General features: G+C 40.1%; 1 protein-coding gene across 3 annotated transcripts in view; it reads left to right on the forward strand.

Annotated features, from left to right (window-relative positions):
• Positions 1-4,957: 4,957 nt before the first annotated feature.
• Positions 4,958-16,412, forward strand: part of abcc3 (ATP-binding cassette, sub-family C (CFTR/MRP), member 3) — an 88,288-nt gene continuing 76,833 nt past the window's right edge. Inside the window, exon 1 of one of the 3 annotated variants that reach the window (XM_049563518.1) lies at positions 4,958-5,264. In XM_049563518.1, coding sequence (XP_049419475.1) covers positions 5,229-5,264 — 36 coding nt within the window. In that variant the 5' untranslated portion in view covers positions 4,958-5,228. The remainder of the gene's footprint in view (positions 5,265-16,412) is intronic. The other 2 variants (XM_049563516.1, XM_049563517.1) reach the window with 2 other exon arrangements.

Genomic DNA, 16,412 nt, shown 5'->3' on the forward strand with positions numbered 1-16,412 from the left:
CAGCTTAAGCCAGAGCTTTCAGCTTCATTAGTGCTGGGCAATCAGCTGTTTTACACTTGTATCCTTAAACGTGGGATATCCCAGCCTGATCCCAGGGCTTACTAAATGCCACTGCAAAGCAGGGTTATCCCTGACCTTTCGCTGTGGTCCCTGACAAGGAAAAGTTTAGATGACTACCGTGAATCAAGGTTCTAAGAGGTTTAATTAATGATCCCTGTGGAGACATCTGCCCTTTGCATTTGACCCTCCCTAACTACTCAGAAGGAGCCGGTAGCCACAGGGCAACAAAGTAAAGTCAGTGCCTCCAAACAGAGATGTGCATCTGTTTTACTGTGGGAGGCAACAAGTGCTTTAAAGATCATAAGTCTGGCCTCTGATTTCTTAGCGTGATACTGGACCTAAGATTTACTGCAGGTAAGCTGAAATATCTGCTCAGAAGTTCAGGAACAGTAAAAAAAAAAAAAAAAAAAAGTAGGGTTGGTCGGTACCACCCGGGCGGAATAATTCTCATAGTGATTTTTAGCAAGGTATACATCTCTAGTGTTAGAAAAAATGTGACAGCCTTGCACTGGTGGTAGCTTTCTGTGTGCTATCACTTGATTTATAACCCCATAGGAAAACTGAAAAAGAGCTAAAAAAAAAAAAAAAAGCCTGGCGGAATGGAGGTTAAGTCATATAAATCCATGTAAATTAACAGTGCAAGCTCTGAGAGCTACCAAACTTGTCATGCCTGACGACAGGATATCCCTCTACATAACAGAAAAAAACAGAATGCAAATATCTCAATGCAAATAGGAGATACAGACTTATAAACACATACCTAAAATAGGTGGAAATGTAAAAGATGGTTTATTTTTTGGCAGATTTTAAATAAGATGTAAAATAAAGTGGTTTTGATGAAATATCACTATCTAAAGTTCAGATTTGATTCGTTTTTTTCACTGATAGAAGCCTTCATAACACATAAGTGTCCAAGGGCCACTGGAAAGTTGAAATCCATAGATAAATTCTGTTTTTACAGTTTCTGGCTGTCATGTGAATTGTCCTGTGGATTTTATCCTTTTTATGTTTTAAAACATCTTGCCAAAGGATGGCAGCTGAAAATTAGCCAGCTGGCTAACACTGGCACATTTACAGAAATGTTGATTAATGTGCGTTGTCCTTATAAATAAAATAAATGATAAATGTTGAAATGTTGTTTTGTTTTGGGGACACTGAACACCACCAAGTGTTCAGTGTCCTCTTCTTTCTCTATCTTCCATCCTCTGCCAGCAGGGCTTGGGACTTGGGGGTCGTTCTCCAACCTTTGCCAGCAAAGACAAGATTGATGCCCCATTATTCCTGAAGTGTGGCACTAGAACCCATACAAGGCTTGTGGATAATAGGAGGGTGGCTGCCACAGTTGGCATATTACATCCTATTACACTCCTAGAGTTGGGCCAGGCTCCAAAACCATTAACCACCAAGGTCAATGAGCTCAGGTATCACCTTTTCTGTACCCAAAAAGGTGAAATCGAAAGCCATCAACTCCCACCGTGTAAGGACTGCTTAAGAAAACATGCACAGTGAGCCAACTATCAAGCTCGTATATGGAGAAGGTGCTTGGAAATCGACCCCCAAGTCCCAAGCCCTGTTGGCAGAGGATGGAAGATGGAGAAAGAAGAGGACACTGAATACTTGGTGGTAGATTGGATGGAAGGCCAGCCAGCACTGGAGGCCATCCTGGATCTACTGGCCTGTAACTGTACAAAAAACCCCACACTTCCAAGATGTACGTGTGTTGCAAATGGCCTTAGATGTACAGACGTGTAGACTGGCACAATGTGAGACCCAGGCATCTACCAATGATAGTGTGGAAAGTTCAGTTGAAGATGTGGAAAACGAGGATGACTGTTGTGATTATTAGGTAATGTAAAAGAAATAAACAGTATGGGGCGTCGGTAGCGTAGTGGATAGTGCCGGCGCCCCATGTACAGAGGCAATGCCTCGCTGCAGCGGTCGCAGGCTCGACTCCAGCTTGCAACCCTTTGCTGCATGTCAATCCCCACTCTCTCTCTCACCCCATTTCAATCTGTCCTGTCCATTAAAGGCAAAAAGTCCAAAAAATAATCTTTAAAAAAAAAAGAAAAAGAAATAAATAGTACAGTAACAATAATAGTGTTTGCCCGCATCACTTGTTTGGTGTGCCCTGCCTTACCTTGTCTCTGTCTCTGCCTCAGGATTATCTTTTCCTCCGGTCACCTCAACTTTTATTCCCTCATGGAGTGCTCAGCCTGACTCACCGTCCTCTCCCTGGTCACAGTTTAAAGCCTACTACTGTTGGTCAGTTGCGAGCTCTTGAGTTTCATATATTCATGTACACTTGTAGTTAGAATTAATCCTCCTTACCACTTTGTTCTGCTCTAACCAGCTGTCTCCTCTACTTCTTCCAGGCCTCCTCCACTGAAACTCCATTGTCTCCTCACCCTCCAATGCTCCACCCTCACTGCCTCTGGACTCCTTCCTTCCACTGTCCCACCATCCTGGACCCAAACCCATTTTCAGAACCACCAATCCCTCCCTACATCACCCTGGATCACTCTGTTCTCTCAGACAGATCCCCCCCAATGTTTTCAACCCCAAAACCCCTCTCGGTTGGTCCATATTGGTCTCTGATTGTACAACGTACAGCACCCTCTACGTTAGGATTCACAATATTATTATTAAAATCCATGTGATTACATGTGCCTTAGGGTTTTTATTGACTTCTCCAACATAAACAACAGGCCAATAATTGTTAAATAATACCATAAGGGATCTCTACAAATTAACTGAAGTCAAAAGCTACCGTTTTGTTTTCTTTCATTTGGGACACCTCATATGTTTAGTGGACTGACTCCCTGAATCTGCAAGCTATCTTTACAGTTTTGGTATCGCTGGATTCAGTACAACCATACCTTTCCAACAAGCCCTCATATGTGTTGCTATGACAATCCATGGCTGAGATATTGCAAAGTAATTGAGAGCATTCTACATAGATGCCCATCTTTTACATTTCCGCCTATTTTAGGTATGTGTTTATAAGTCTGTATCTCCTATTTGTATTGAGATATTTGCATTCTGTTTTTTTCTATTCTGTAGAGGGATATCCTGTCACTCTTTTTCAGTTTTCCTATGAGGTTATAAATCAAGTGATAGCACACAGAAAGCTACCACCAGTGCAAGGCTATCACATTTTTTCTAACACTAGAGATGTAGGCCTATACCTTGCTAAAAATCACTATGAGAATTATTCCCCCCAGGTGGTACCGGTGGGCCAAATTTGGGGTCCTGGCTCATGGTCTATTATGAATATTTGGTCAGTCAGTCATTATTTTGAGATGGTTTCTCATTTCTTTGAGATATGTTGGTCATTATTTTGAAGTTTCTCATTATTATGAGATTTCTCAATATTTTGAGAGACTTAGTCATTGTTTTGAGATAGGTAAATCATTATTGTAAGAACTAATCTCATTGTTTTGAGATACTAACTCATAATTCCAAGAAACTCTCTTATTATGTTGAGATACTAAGTCATTATTTTGCGATCAGTCATTTTTCTAAATAGACCAGTAGCTCATTAAATCAGAAATGTTCTCATTATAATGACTTACAGGCTCTTTTGTTTTTCATCACTCTGGTGAAAATGGGCTTCCACAGTATGTGCTCAGCTAGAGTTGGGGAGGAGCAGGTAGCCTCTGAATGGGTGGGGCTGAGCAGTGAGTATGTGCATCTGTGAGGGTGTGTATGTGAGGACTATGTGTCATGAAATCCAGACTCCCGCTTTCCCTTTGCCCTCATTTAGCCCTGAGAAGTTGCACAATGGACTTGTCTACACTCTGCCATTTACCTTGTTGCGCATATTTACACAACCACCCACCTGTCATCTCTCACACACATACATTTGTTTGTAACAGCTTTAACCCCAAACCTCTCCTCTTGCATGAAACTGATATTGAATTTATTTGGCCATAGTGAGGATCATTAATGTTTCACTTAGGGACTGTTCAGCTTTTTTGAGGGGGGAGGGATGGTGCAAAATTTGGGGGGGACTTATGTTTTATTTTTTATTTATTATTTTTTTGTACTTTGGTTTAAGGAACGGGCATACGGATTTAAATGGTTGTATTTTGTATTTATTTTACTGCAGTCTTTTTTTTTTTTAAAAAAAAAAATACAACATTTATCATTTATTTTATTTATAAGGACAACGCACATTAATCAACATTTCTGTAAACGCGCCAGTGTTAGCCAGCTGGCTAATTTTCAACTGCCATCCTTTGGCAAGATGTTTTAAAACATAAAAAGGATAAAGTTCACAGGACAATTCACATGACAGCCAGAAACTGTAAAAACAGAAATTATCTATGGATTTCAACTTTCCAGTGGCCCTCGAACACTTATGTGTTATGAAGGCTTCTATCAGGAAAAAAACAAATCAAATCTGAGCTTTAGATAGTGATATTTCATCAACACCACTTTATTATACATCTTATTTAAAATTTGCCAAAAAATAAACCTTTTCCACTGACTAACCAGCATGCACAGCCAGAGTGAAAAACCAATGCTTTTTTCAAATCCAGGATTTTGTCTTCAGTTTTTCACTTTTACCTTTCAAACATCAAAGAGTAAGAGGCTCAATGAAAAATACCTGTAGCTCTGGAGAGGATCAAAATAAAAATCAAACACAAAAAGTCACACCCCAGCCACCAGTACAGAACAGTCCCTCAGTGCCAATTTCACTTGTAAATGTGTAAAGCTCACTTTCCCTCACCTCTAAAGGTTGACAACATGAGTCGGCAAAAACGAGTGATTACATGTTGTTGAGTCATGTTGTGTGTGGGTGTGTGGGTGTGTGTATGAGAGGAGAGAAGAGAGATAGAGAGAGTGGAGGGGGCGGGGCATCATAAGCTGACGCCCTGCCTTCTCTGCCATCACGACAACCTCCCATTGAAATAATTCTTCGCTGGCTCCGGATGACTTTTCTTTTCCGTTTCTCGGCAGAGCGGAAGAAGTGGAGCGTTTCTGACGCAGGTCGGTCCATGCTGTCCGAGGCGCCTCCGTAACAGATACCTGTCTGTGTGGCATGTGACAGCTAGCGAGCGTCTTTACACGCCGAGGAATACATAAGCCGGTCGGCAAGAAGGGGCTCGACCGGTCGAGTGGTTAAAGAGCTCCCCGGTGGTTCCAGGTCTCCCGCCGCGACGGAGATGGAGCGGCTGTGCGGACCAGACAACCCTTTCTGGGTGAGTACGTTTCGTTACCGGTGTCAGCGCCGGTGGGTTGTTATGACTGCCGTGTATGTCACAACATACACCAACTCCATTGGCCTTGTATATATACTTCGCGTACTACCTGACAAGGTTGTGCAATGTTATGTCATGCTTTTGTTTTCTTTCCGGGCAGCCATTCAGAAGTAGCCTACACCACCGGCCATAGCTAACTATAAATAACCCACTTAATAGCATTTACTGTGTTAACGAGCTCCTGAATGTCACGCTGAATTACCTGCTTTCGTTTGTTGAAAAAGTCACACACTGTCCTCTTCTTTCCTCGAGGACCAGCACTCCTGGCAAGTACAGCTAAATGTTATTGTTATTTTAGTATGTGTGATACACCTCTGACATGATAAGGCTCATAACTTATCTCAGGCTCAGCATACAGTAGCTACGTCCCTCCAATAATATTAAAGTGAAAAAACAGCAGAGATAACACTGTAGCCTGTTACAGATACACAAGGGTCACTGGGAATATTTCTCCATGGTGATAAAATCACATACAAGACCAAAGGCACTGTATCTAGGATAGTGACTCCCAACCCGTCTCCTCAAGGGACACTTTTCTATCACTAAGTTAAGTGACAACCCCTAAAAAAGTGACATACTTTATGGATTGTTCGTTTTTTATTCAATGCATAACAATAACAGTACACAACCGATTAGCTGCTTAATTTAGCCAAATAGTGAAGGCAATAACTGCAGGAAGCTTGTGTAAAATGAGCAATTTGGATAATAATGATAATCTTATCTTTTAAAATAATTTTATTTTGTTTTCATCATAGAAATAAATGAACAGCTGAGATTAAAGTCCCCCCCCCCCCCCTTAAAATCAAGAAGGCTTTGCAAGCTTTGGCAGGGTCGTGACCTTCAGGTTGGGAACCAGTGTCCCAGGAGACCAAATTGTCTGAAACAAGAAATCGTCACATTGATGGAATACTTCACTTCCCAAATAACCATTTGTATGCCAATTACTCGCCCTGTGTTCTTTTTAATATGGGAAAGAAACTTTGTTAGTCACGCATGCCTCCACAGTGAATGAATTATCCCCTCCTCCAAAAAACAGGGAAAATTCTTCATGATAAAGTCTTAGGGGTCCATGCAAAGCTATATCAAAACATCCATCTACAAACTCTGTCTGGTTAAAAAACTTTAGGTTTAATTTCAAAATGCATAGAAATATAAATGAATGTTCAAACTTTTTATTTATTTTTTTTGGTAAGTGACCATGGTATCAGCGGGACGAGGTGTCCATTATCAGTTTTTAATGGTCTTCACAGAGGCCTCTGCTGCACGTCTGATGGTTCACGCCTCCACGATGGGCATTCAAAACTGATAATGGAGCACCAATGTTAGGCATTATCCTTTACTTTAAAAGTATAGGTATCATAAATATTACAGGAAATGAGAAATACCATAGGCTATAAAGTAGGATAAGGTCACTGCTTAGTAGTACCACAAACACATTAAATTCCAATGGGAATATTGTGGAAACTTTCAATTTCTTACACTGCGTAGTTTTCTTTAAAGACCCACCTGGACAGAGACTACGTGGATGTTGACTCTGTGTTAGAGGTAACTGGAGTCATGCTCAGTGTCTTTCTTTCCTCAGAAATAGGAATGCAGGTTTTGTCTTGCAACAGTACAACCTTTTCTACAGCCATAACAAAACATACCACAAGCTCGTGCTTGTACACAGATATTGATGTCTGACACATTTGGTGCTTAAATTGATCCTGAACATTTGTAGATTTTGAGAATGAAAATTCTCGAGAGGACGTTGATAATTCTTGAATTTAATATTGGTGTCAGTGTGACAATGGGGAAGTCTGTTTATACATCTGCTGCTGTGATAAATCAGTGTTCCCTTCTAGGCCTGGGCGATAAAGAGAAAATGTGTGATGTGTAATTGGTGACAAGGATGTGAAAAGTGAACACAGACGTGTGTTTCAGATTATTTTGTTCTTCAAATCTACATTTTGTTTTCTGTGTAATGACAGAATCAGAACAAGCATAACTTTGAACTTTAACATGTAACATTTCCAACAATGTTCAGTATGTTCAATACATTAATGAGCGAAAAACACCCTCAGTTACCAACTTCACACATGGATGTGTTTCACGTCTGCAGCTACTTTACAGTAAACCTGTGGTGCCTCCTAGGCAGTTTTTTGGAGGTTGGGTCTCAGGGTTCATCACTATGAATGACCCGTTTCACATTGAAACTGCTGCTGTTATTATGAAAATATGACACCAACTGTTGTGTTTGCTGGAGCACCAGGGGCCTGTATCACGAAGCGAGATCAACCTTTCCTGGGTTACCCAGACCTATCCTGGGTTGACTAACCCTAACAATGGCAATCAGGATAATCGGTATCATGACGCTGGATATCAACTCGGTAACTCAACCCAGGGTTGCTTTATCAAGAGCTGTGAACACGCACGCAGCGGACAAATCACAATCATGAGAGAAGCGCGGCGTCACTGAGCGTCCTCACAGAGTGCCGTATGTGAGGATAAAAAAAGTATTTCTCATGAGGATCAGAGATTAATTCTACTAAAATATGAGGAGGAGAAAAGCAACATTACAGAAAAGGCCAACACCGTGGCAGCTGCAGGAGGAGGAAACATGCGTGGCAACGCATAGCGGGATGAATAATGTTTAGTTTTAGTTTAGATTAGTTTATTTGCACATAATGTTAAAAACAGACAATATAAAATTTACAAGATTAAAAAAAAGAAAAGTACCGGAGAGGTTAGAAGCCACTAAAAGCTTATCAAAGAAATTCCCCTGTCAAAACATCAATGAAATCACATAATAGAGAAGAAAAAAAAACAGGTCAAGAAAAAAGAAATAGAGGAGGAGAGAGGGAAAAATCAAGACAAAACAAGGTAGCAAATAAAATGATGTATAGGTTAAATTACTCATCACTGGTTCAAGTAGCTACAGTACCTGTACCTGTACATCTGACACTGATCACACCCTTGAATCCCATGAAATCAAGGCTGCGCAGATGAATTGCGTGTATTACAATTATCATCTAACATTGTTGCGTCTGATAAATTGGTCTTCTTTGTCATAACATTATATATGTTACAATAAAGCTTAAAGCTGACGCCACAGTTAAATCATATCAACACCAAATTGATAGTCTGAATAAAATCATCCTGATACTGAGCTGTGTTAGAAATTAACAGCTGTGCAAAAATATACCTAGTCTCCCTCTTTAAAAAACAAAAAGGAAAATCCCTCAAACACCATGAAGTGTAGACATGATAGGCTACTTTCCACATTTCCAGCAGCAAAGCTGTCAGTTAGGCCCAGTATCTTGAACAGGGATCATTTCCTCCAACAAAACAAGTGTTGGCACTAATTAATGGTGCTATTAAGTGTCCGCAAATGATCAGTTTCTTTCTTATGAAGGGGTGGGATGAAATTTTGACTTCTTTCCACTCCTTTTTGAACAGTCTTTTCATTGTCTGTTGTTGTTGCTTTCTTTTCTTTTTTAATGTTCAAAATAAACTTTCAAATCAAAATCAATCAAATTAATTAAACTTCCCGTCATGACTGGGCTGCATTTCTGTCAGCGGAGTCATTTTTTTCCGAACAGCTGATTGGCCAGTGGGTGGTGCTTTTTATAGGATCAGATTCAACCCTGAACTTACCCTGCTCCGGAGCAGGATAGCCGTTCAGAGTAAGTTACCATGGTGATCTACCCCGATAAGAACTGAACCGGCTTCGTGAGACCGAAAACCCAAGGTTAACCCTGAAGTTACCTCACTAAGACATTAATCCTGCTTCGTGATACAGGCCCCAGGCTGAGGTACCACTACAGCTTTGTTTTGCTTTTTTATGCCAATCAGATGTCCTCATGCTTGGGGCAGATCTCATTTGTCTGTGTCAGGCTGTATCCATTAAAGGAACACTTCACCTCCAAAATGATTATTTGTATATCAATTTCTCACCATGTGTTACACTGAATTTATGAAGAAAAACTACGTTTTTCTCACGACTCCACAGTGAACCAAGAAACCCAAAATCGAAAAAATTCTAGGTGAACTGAAACAAATGGGGACCGTGTTTAACAACAGCATTTAGCTTGTAAAGTGTCATTTATCCGGTTGTATGCTTGTTCATTGCTCAGAAAGCAACAGGTGTGGATGAGTGACATCAGAACTCTTGGCCAATGAACAAACTGGGAGGCGAGATTTCAATGGAATGTATGAACAGAGTTCAAATGCATGTCTTTGCCCAGGTGCACTACTTGTGCATTCATTAGACTGTTTATGCAGAAGTGTTTTCAATAGTACTAAAACTAAAAAGTTTTAGTGAAAATACATGTGTTAAGGAAGTACTGAGCATTCAATTGGATAAATGAGACCTGGATTATACTGCATGATTTGTGCTAGAGTTTGTAAAGGTAAAATAAAATAAGGTCCCCTGTGACTTCAATTCATCAAGAATTTTCTCAGTTCTTGGATTCTTTGTTCACTGCAGAGGCATTTGAGAAAAACACATTTTTCATCACAAAAATAATGTAACACAGAGTGAGTAATTGACATAACAAATTATTATGTTGGGGTGAAGTATTCCTTTAAGAAACACCTCTGTGCAACAAACTCAAGAGCTTTGAGGGTTGTTTCAAAGAGGGTTAAGACTGTGCGCCACAGGGCTGTCTTGTTTTTGAGGCCATCTGAGGTGACCTAAACTAGTTGCTGCTGTTTACTTCCACTTCAAACAAACTGGACGCAGTTGTAATCCCCCATCACTCAACAATGCAAGTTCAGTGCCAGTCAGGTTAAACACTATGAGGCTTGACCAAGGATTTGATTTGCAATCTCTTTGTTTGTGAAAATGTGTCATATTTAACCTGCATCTTTACCTCTACTTTATAGGTCAAAAAAGGTTTACGCTTTTAAAATCAGCACTCGCACTGGTCATTGCTTTGCTGGTAGATTTTTAAATAAGCTTTTCAAAGAATGCCTGGTCACAGTTTTAAGTGAAAAGGAGGTGTGAATGTCTAGGTACGCTTAATGGTAGGCTTTCACTTTCGTGCTTTACAAGAGAAGATTGAAAAATGCGATTGATTCAGATCTGATTTTTTTATTCCAAAACACATCAACGTTGAGACCCAAACTGTTGCTGGACAAGAACTTTAAAATCATTGAAAACCCCTTGAGTTTGACATTTGTGTCAGTCTAACTGCGGGGAAGTGTGTTTATAGTTGGCAGTGGTAAATCACTGTTTCCCACATGAAGGCTGTGTGATGAAGAGAAAACTTGCAGTGTGTAAATATTATGGGGTGCAGCAGTATCAGTTTGTAATTATGATACAATTATGCTGTTCTCCTTTTCACTTTAATATCCCAGTATTTTGCAATGTCTTGTGAAAATCCAGAGTATAATTGGGATGAAACTGAAATTGTATTATTTTTGCAGTAGTCCCCTGAATGTCGAAGATTTGAATCCTCAGTCAGGAAGAGAAGCTTTCACTAGTTAGGCTCCGAGATAATGTTATTTTCTGCCTTCTGTTTAAACATTGTGAATTTACAGCTCAGAGCAACTTAACGTGATACAATCTCTGGCTTTTGTTTGATATCTAGTGTGGACGAAAGTTGTTGTTGCACATTTCCGATCTATCATAAGTGTAGTGTTTACCGACAGTGCAGATGCATTTGTTGTACTGGGTGGGATAATGTGTCACTCATCAGGAGCATGTAGCTGGATGCTGTGGCTGGAAAAATGATTTGCATGTTGCATGATCTTTGCTTCCTGCCTGACTCTGCTGGGTCATGAAGGTCCAAGATATTGAGACTGAAAGTTCATTATTGAGCTAGCAAACAGCAAGAAGTGTAACATTCTCAAAACAAATACCATTAGTAAGTGTTGTAACTTTATTTTTAGTGCTTCTCATCTTTGTTGGAATAAAAAATTGTGATTGAAAGTTAACCAATAACCCTTGAAACAGCAGTTGGCAACTTTGAAGCCAACATTGTGGTTCACAACCCGTTGCTTTAACTTATCACTTCACTGTGACTGCTTCTTCTTGTTTCAACACTCCCTTGCAAAATCAAAAACACCCACTAATGTTGAAAATTACATGATCTTGTTTTGTAGCCTCATATTTGATAAATGATTGCAGTAAGTTCAAACCACAGTGACAAATACAGTGTTTCCTGTCGCTGCTGTGCAGAAAAGCCACCCCCTGTTACGCCAATTGAATGCTGAAGCAGCAGCAGGATGTTCTGTTTGCATTAACCTAATACAGCTCTGATACAGCATTAGGAGAATGGACAGTCAACAGTCAGCTGGTATCAATGGGCAATAAAAGCTACTATATATAGAGGTAATTACTGAATACATTGAATGGCTATTGCTGAAAAGATGTTGACCATAAATAGCATCATCAACTGGATTAGATTTCATTTAAAAAAAAAAAGCTTAAAAATGGAACTTCATCTGTTGAGGAAGATCATGTGATACAATCAAACGCTCCTGATCAGCCTCTGATGGACCTTTGGGTGAGATTGTTTTCCCAAGTCCTCAATATGTTAAATGACAAAAAAATACCAGCACCTGTTCAGCCGTGGCACCAATAACTTACTCAATAAGGAGAAAATCTCTGCTTTTCCAATATGCTCTCTGATATTTTTGACAACACTGCACCATATATCAAATATCAGTTTATCAATACATATTGATTGTGAATATTCGAAATTATTTCTGTACTCATTTTCTGCAGTATTGATACACCGGTACCAGCTGCACTTCTTATTGTTCTTAACAACAATCATTCTGCTGCTCTCCACTGCTTACCAAGAAAAGAAAAGTCATCATAGTCATGTCATAGCCTTGTTATGTTCATGTTTTAATAATAATAAAAAAAAATTAAGCCCTCAATGTCAATGTTTCCCCATGTTATCGCAAATAGTATTGAATATCAATATTTTTCAAGGTATTGAACAGCTGTCCTTTTTACAAAAAGATTGCACTATGTGGCTGCTGCAAAGTCCCTTATTTATTCTGCCTTGTCATTGTTACACAGAAACAAACAGCTGTTACATCATGCCGCTCCAGTGTGTGATTTATGACATTCTGGCATCGTGGAAGCAAAAGAGGCGTGACGGCTGGGCGTGACATGTAGCACATCATTGTTGGCCTTTATGTGTGACATAAAACATTCACGTTAGCAGCACTCTCTAAACAATAACAATGGCATTAACGTGTCAATAATAATAACTTACCATCCCTGTTCAATGGCAGCTGATCTTGTCCTCTGCTCAGAGGGCATTCAGAGGGCCAGATCTCATTGTTTTCCCAATTTGCGGACATTTTCAGCTGCTGTTCTTCTTTGAGTTAGCTGCTAACTGTTATTAGCTACTTTTTAAATCTGCTGTGGTGGGTCGTAGTGACACTCATGCTGCCCATGATCCCATCCTGATGGCTGTTCCTTTTATACAGATGTCTCTTCAGGGCTGTTACTACAGCCCCTTTCACACTGCCAGATTTTCTGTGAATGTTGGGCTGTTTTGCCGGCAAGCTTACAGCGTTTAGACACAGAGTGCCGGATTGGCGAGTTGATCCGAGGTGCCCAATTTTCTGCCTTTTAGGGTAGTGCTATTGGCGGAACCCTTTTAGTTTAAAAAGACTGAGGCAGCCTTCCGCCACGGGAGGGGCTGTTGAAGACTTGTGGGAGGAGCTGTTGATGACGCCGCACGTGCGACCCACTGGCGGTGGATAAACAGGAAACAGCTGATAGCAGGAATTAGCGATCAGCTAGTAGCAAGAGGGAAACGCAAACCTGACTTACACTGTAAAGATGAGCAACTGAAGAGACAAGGAATTGCGCGCCCTCCTTGCCCTTGCAAACGAAGAGGCCATTAATCGTCAAGTGACGGGGACAGTGAAGAACGGGCCGACTTACGAGAGAATCGTCAAAGGACTGACTAGCCGCAGCTTCCCTCTCACGTCACTGTTTACGTCATACGCTGAGCTACACGTTTTGCTCACGCCCCCCATTGCCCTGAAAAAGGCGCATTCTACAAAAGTAGGCAGGCGGGATTTGAAAGAAGAGTGATTGGGCTTTCTCCTGCAAGTTTGCACAATTCCTATCTAAAAGGGGCTTACCTCTGATGTCACCTTAAAGGAGTGACAACTCTGCCCCCCCCATTCTGCAGTTGTACCTTTTGTACCGAAGCAGAATAACAGCATGAAATTCCTGCCTTGAGGAGGCAGTATAAAAGGGGCTAATAATTCAGTGACTACTGGTGTCATTGAAGTGTGTTGAGACAGGGAAAAAATAACACCTAGCAAGCGCAAAAGTGCAAGTAAATTTTCCATTAGGTGGTAGAATCCTAGAAGGCTATCTGCCACACTGGTGGGTAGATGTTTGTACCAAAATAGTCACAGTCATAAAAAGCTGCTCTGCTGCTCCTCTTGTCAGCGTCACAGTTTAACTCACACACAAACACTACAGATGTGTTTTTATGCAAAATGTACTGTGTGTACTGCGAAACTAACTGTCTTGAATGCACCTAGTTTTGTAGCACTGTTTACCGTACTAGACATCAACTGATCTGCTAAAATATCACTTGCTGCCAGTCTGCTGCTAGCTTCAGTTAGGCTAATGTAAATCTGAGGCTCAGCAGTTGCACCCAAACTTATGACAGTGATAAAATAATAACAGGCACTGTAGTTTGAAGCAAACTTTTTATTGCCTCCCGCATTGTTAATGACAGCACATCAGATTTTCTGCTTCCATTCTTACCTTTCCCAATAAAAGTCCTTGACATATACACCGCATCGCTGCTTACCAGAGGGAACTTATTCACATGCTGAGGCTGTGGTGATGAGTTGTTTAATCTATTGAAAATATTTTTCTTAAAATTTTGCTTTGTCCTCCACTTAAGCTTGTATTCATGTAATGCCTTATTATCATAATGGAATGTACTGAAACAAATATATGACAGAAAAAGGCAATATATTATTTCGGTTGGTAAAATATGCTCGACCAGTGGATTTTACCATCTATCAGTCGCCTTGGTCGGCAAGTCAAAAAGTTAATTTTGGACACTGCTATTAGTAGTGTACAAGAAGATGTAGCAGATGCGGACAGCATGTCTGGCATGTAGTACACATGAAACAAGCTAGTCCAAAACCTATTTATCAGCAGCAGTAAATACCAACAATTCAGTCTGTCAGCAGCAGCTTTGATTACAGTTGTGTTGATAGAAACGCAAACAGAGTTTACTTCGAATGCACTGTGTTCTGACAGACTGTGTAAACTATAAGGGATTGCATAAGTCCGGAATAATTTATGTCTTTGATAGTTAGGTTGGGTGCTGTTGGCTGAGGCTGGATGGAAACTGAAAAAGAGGAAGCTGTTGTAATTGAAGAAGTCAGAGTCATGATTGACAGGATATTTGGTGGGAAATGCTCACCAGTAGTTAGTGTGCATTTGTTATGTTGTGTTTCCTTTTACTTAAAATGAGAGAAAGAAACATACTGTAGCTAAAGGTCACACTTTCCACACTTTAAATGGACAGTCTGACTGTAGTCTGATTGTAGGTAAACAATAGTAGTATTGATAATGACTGCATAATGAAATGTAGACGGAGATTAGCCAATTGTTTTCTACTTTTGGCTTGTCATTTCTTAGCTCTCAAATTTTGTCTAAAAATCACCTCCAACTTTTCATTTTTATTTCTATATGTAATTGTGTCCCATTAAAACCAACTCCCAGAACTTATTTTTTTTCTTAGACAGTTGAATAACAATTGTGACTCCATAAAAATAGAAAATGTTACAACATCAGATCCTGGGAAGGATCAAGAGCTTTGACAGTTTCTGACTTTTGCATTAAAAGTTCTTTGATGATTAGACAGATGCTCATTCATTTATGACCAAATCTGTGCCGGGCCACGGCTTTCCTTAGCAACACAATCGCTCCCTACTGGTCAATTGTGAAATCAGTTTGGGGACATGTTTTAATAGCTTAATGAAAAATATCAACTAAGTTTAGTGACGTTTGGTCTTTGATTTGTTGACAAATTTTCCATCAGGCAAGTGCACTTGTTCTGAACTGGTAGCGCCCTTTATTGAATGATTACAAAATAATTTTACATACAAGGTCCAACATTGTTATGAAACATATCCTGTTTGTAATGATTTGACAAAGAATTTATGATTTATAGTCTGATTTATGTTACGCCACACACATTTTCTTTCATTTGTATCCCCCACCAGTGGTCAATTTCAATGAAACTTTCAGGTTATGTCTTAGGTACTCATGTGAACCTATTTTGCAAGTTGTGATGACGGGCCCAAGTGTTGTAGAGTTATGTTTACTTGTTTGCATATACAGTACAGGCCAAAAGTTTGGACACACCTTCTCATTCAATGCATTTTCTTTATTTTCATGACTATTTACATTGTAGATTCTCACTGAAGGCATCAAAACTATGAATGAACACATGTGGAGTTATGTACTTAACAAAAAAAGGTGAAATAACTGAAAACATGTTTTATATTCTAGTTTCTTCATAATAGCCACCCTTTGCTCTGATTACTGCTTTGCACACTCTTGGCATTCTCTCGATGAACTTCAAGAGGTTGTCACCTGAAATGGTTTCCACTTCACAGGTGTGCCTTATCAGGGTTAATTAGTGGAATTTCTTGCTTTATCAATGGGGTTGGGACCATCAGTTGTGTTGTGCAGAAGTCAGGTTAATACACAGCCGACAGCCCTATTGGACAACTGTTAAAATTCATATTATGGCAAGAACCAATCAGCTAACTAAAGAAAAACGAGTGGCCATCATTACTTTAAGAAATGAAGGTCAGTCAGTCCGGAAAATTGCAAAAACTTTAAATGTGTCCCCAAGTGGAGTCGCAAAAACTATCAAGCGCTACCACGAAACTGGCACACATGAGAACCGACCCAGGAAAGGAAGACCAAGAGTCACCTCTGCTTCTGAGGATAAGTTCATCCGAGTCACCAGCCTCAGAAATCGCAAGTTAACAGCAGCTCAGATCAGAGACCAGATGAATGCCACACAGAGTTCTAGCAGCAGACCCATCTCTAGAACAACTGTTAAGAGGAGACTGCGAATCAGGCCT

This window comes from Epinephelus fuscoguttatus, linkage group LG20, assembly GCF_011397635.1.
Source record: "Epinephelus fuscoguttatus linkage group LG20, E.fuscoguttatus.final_Chr_v1".
NCBI classification, from domain to species: Eukaryota; Metazoa; Chordata; class Actinopteri; order Perciformes; family Serranidae; genus Epinephelus; species Epinephelus fuscoguttatus.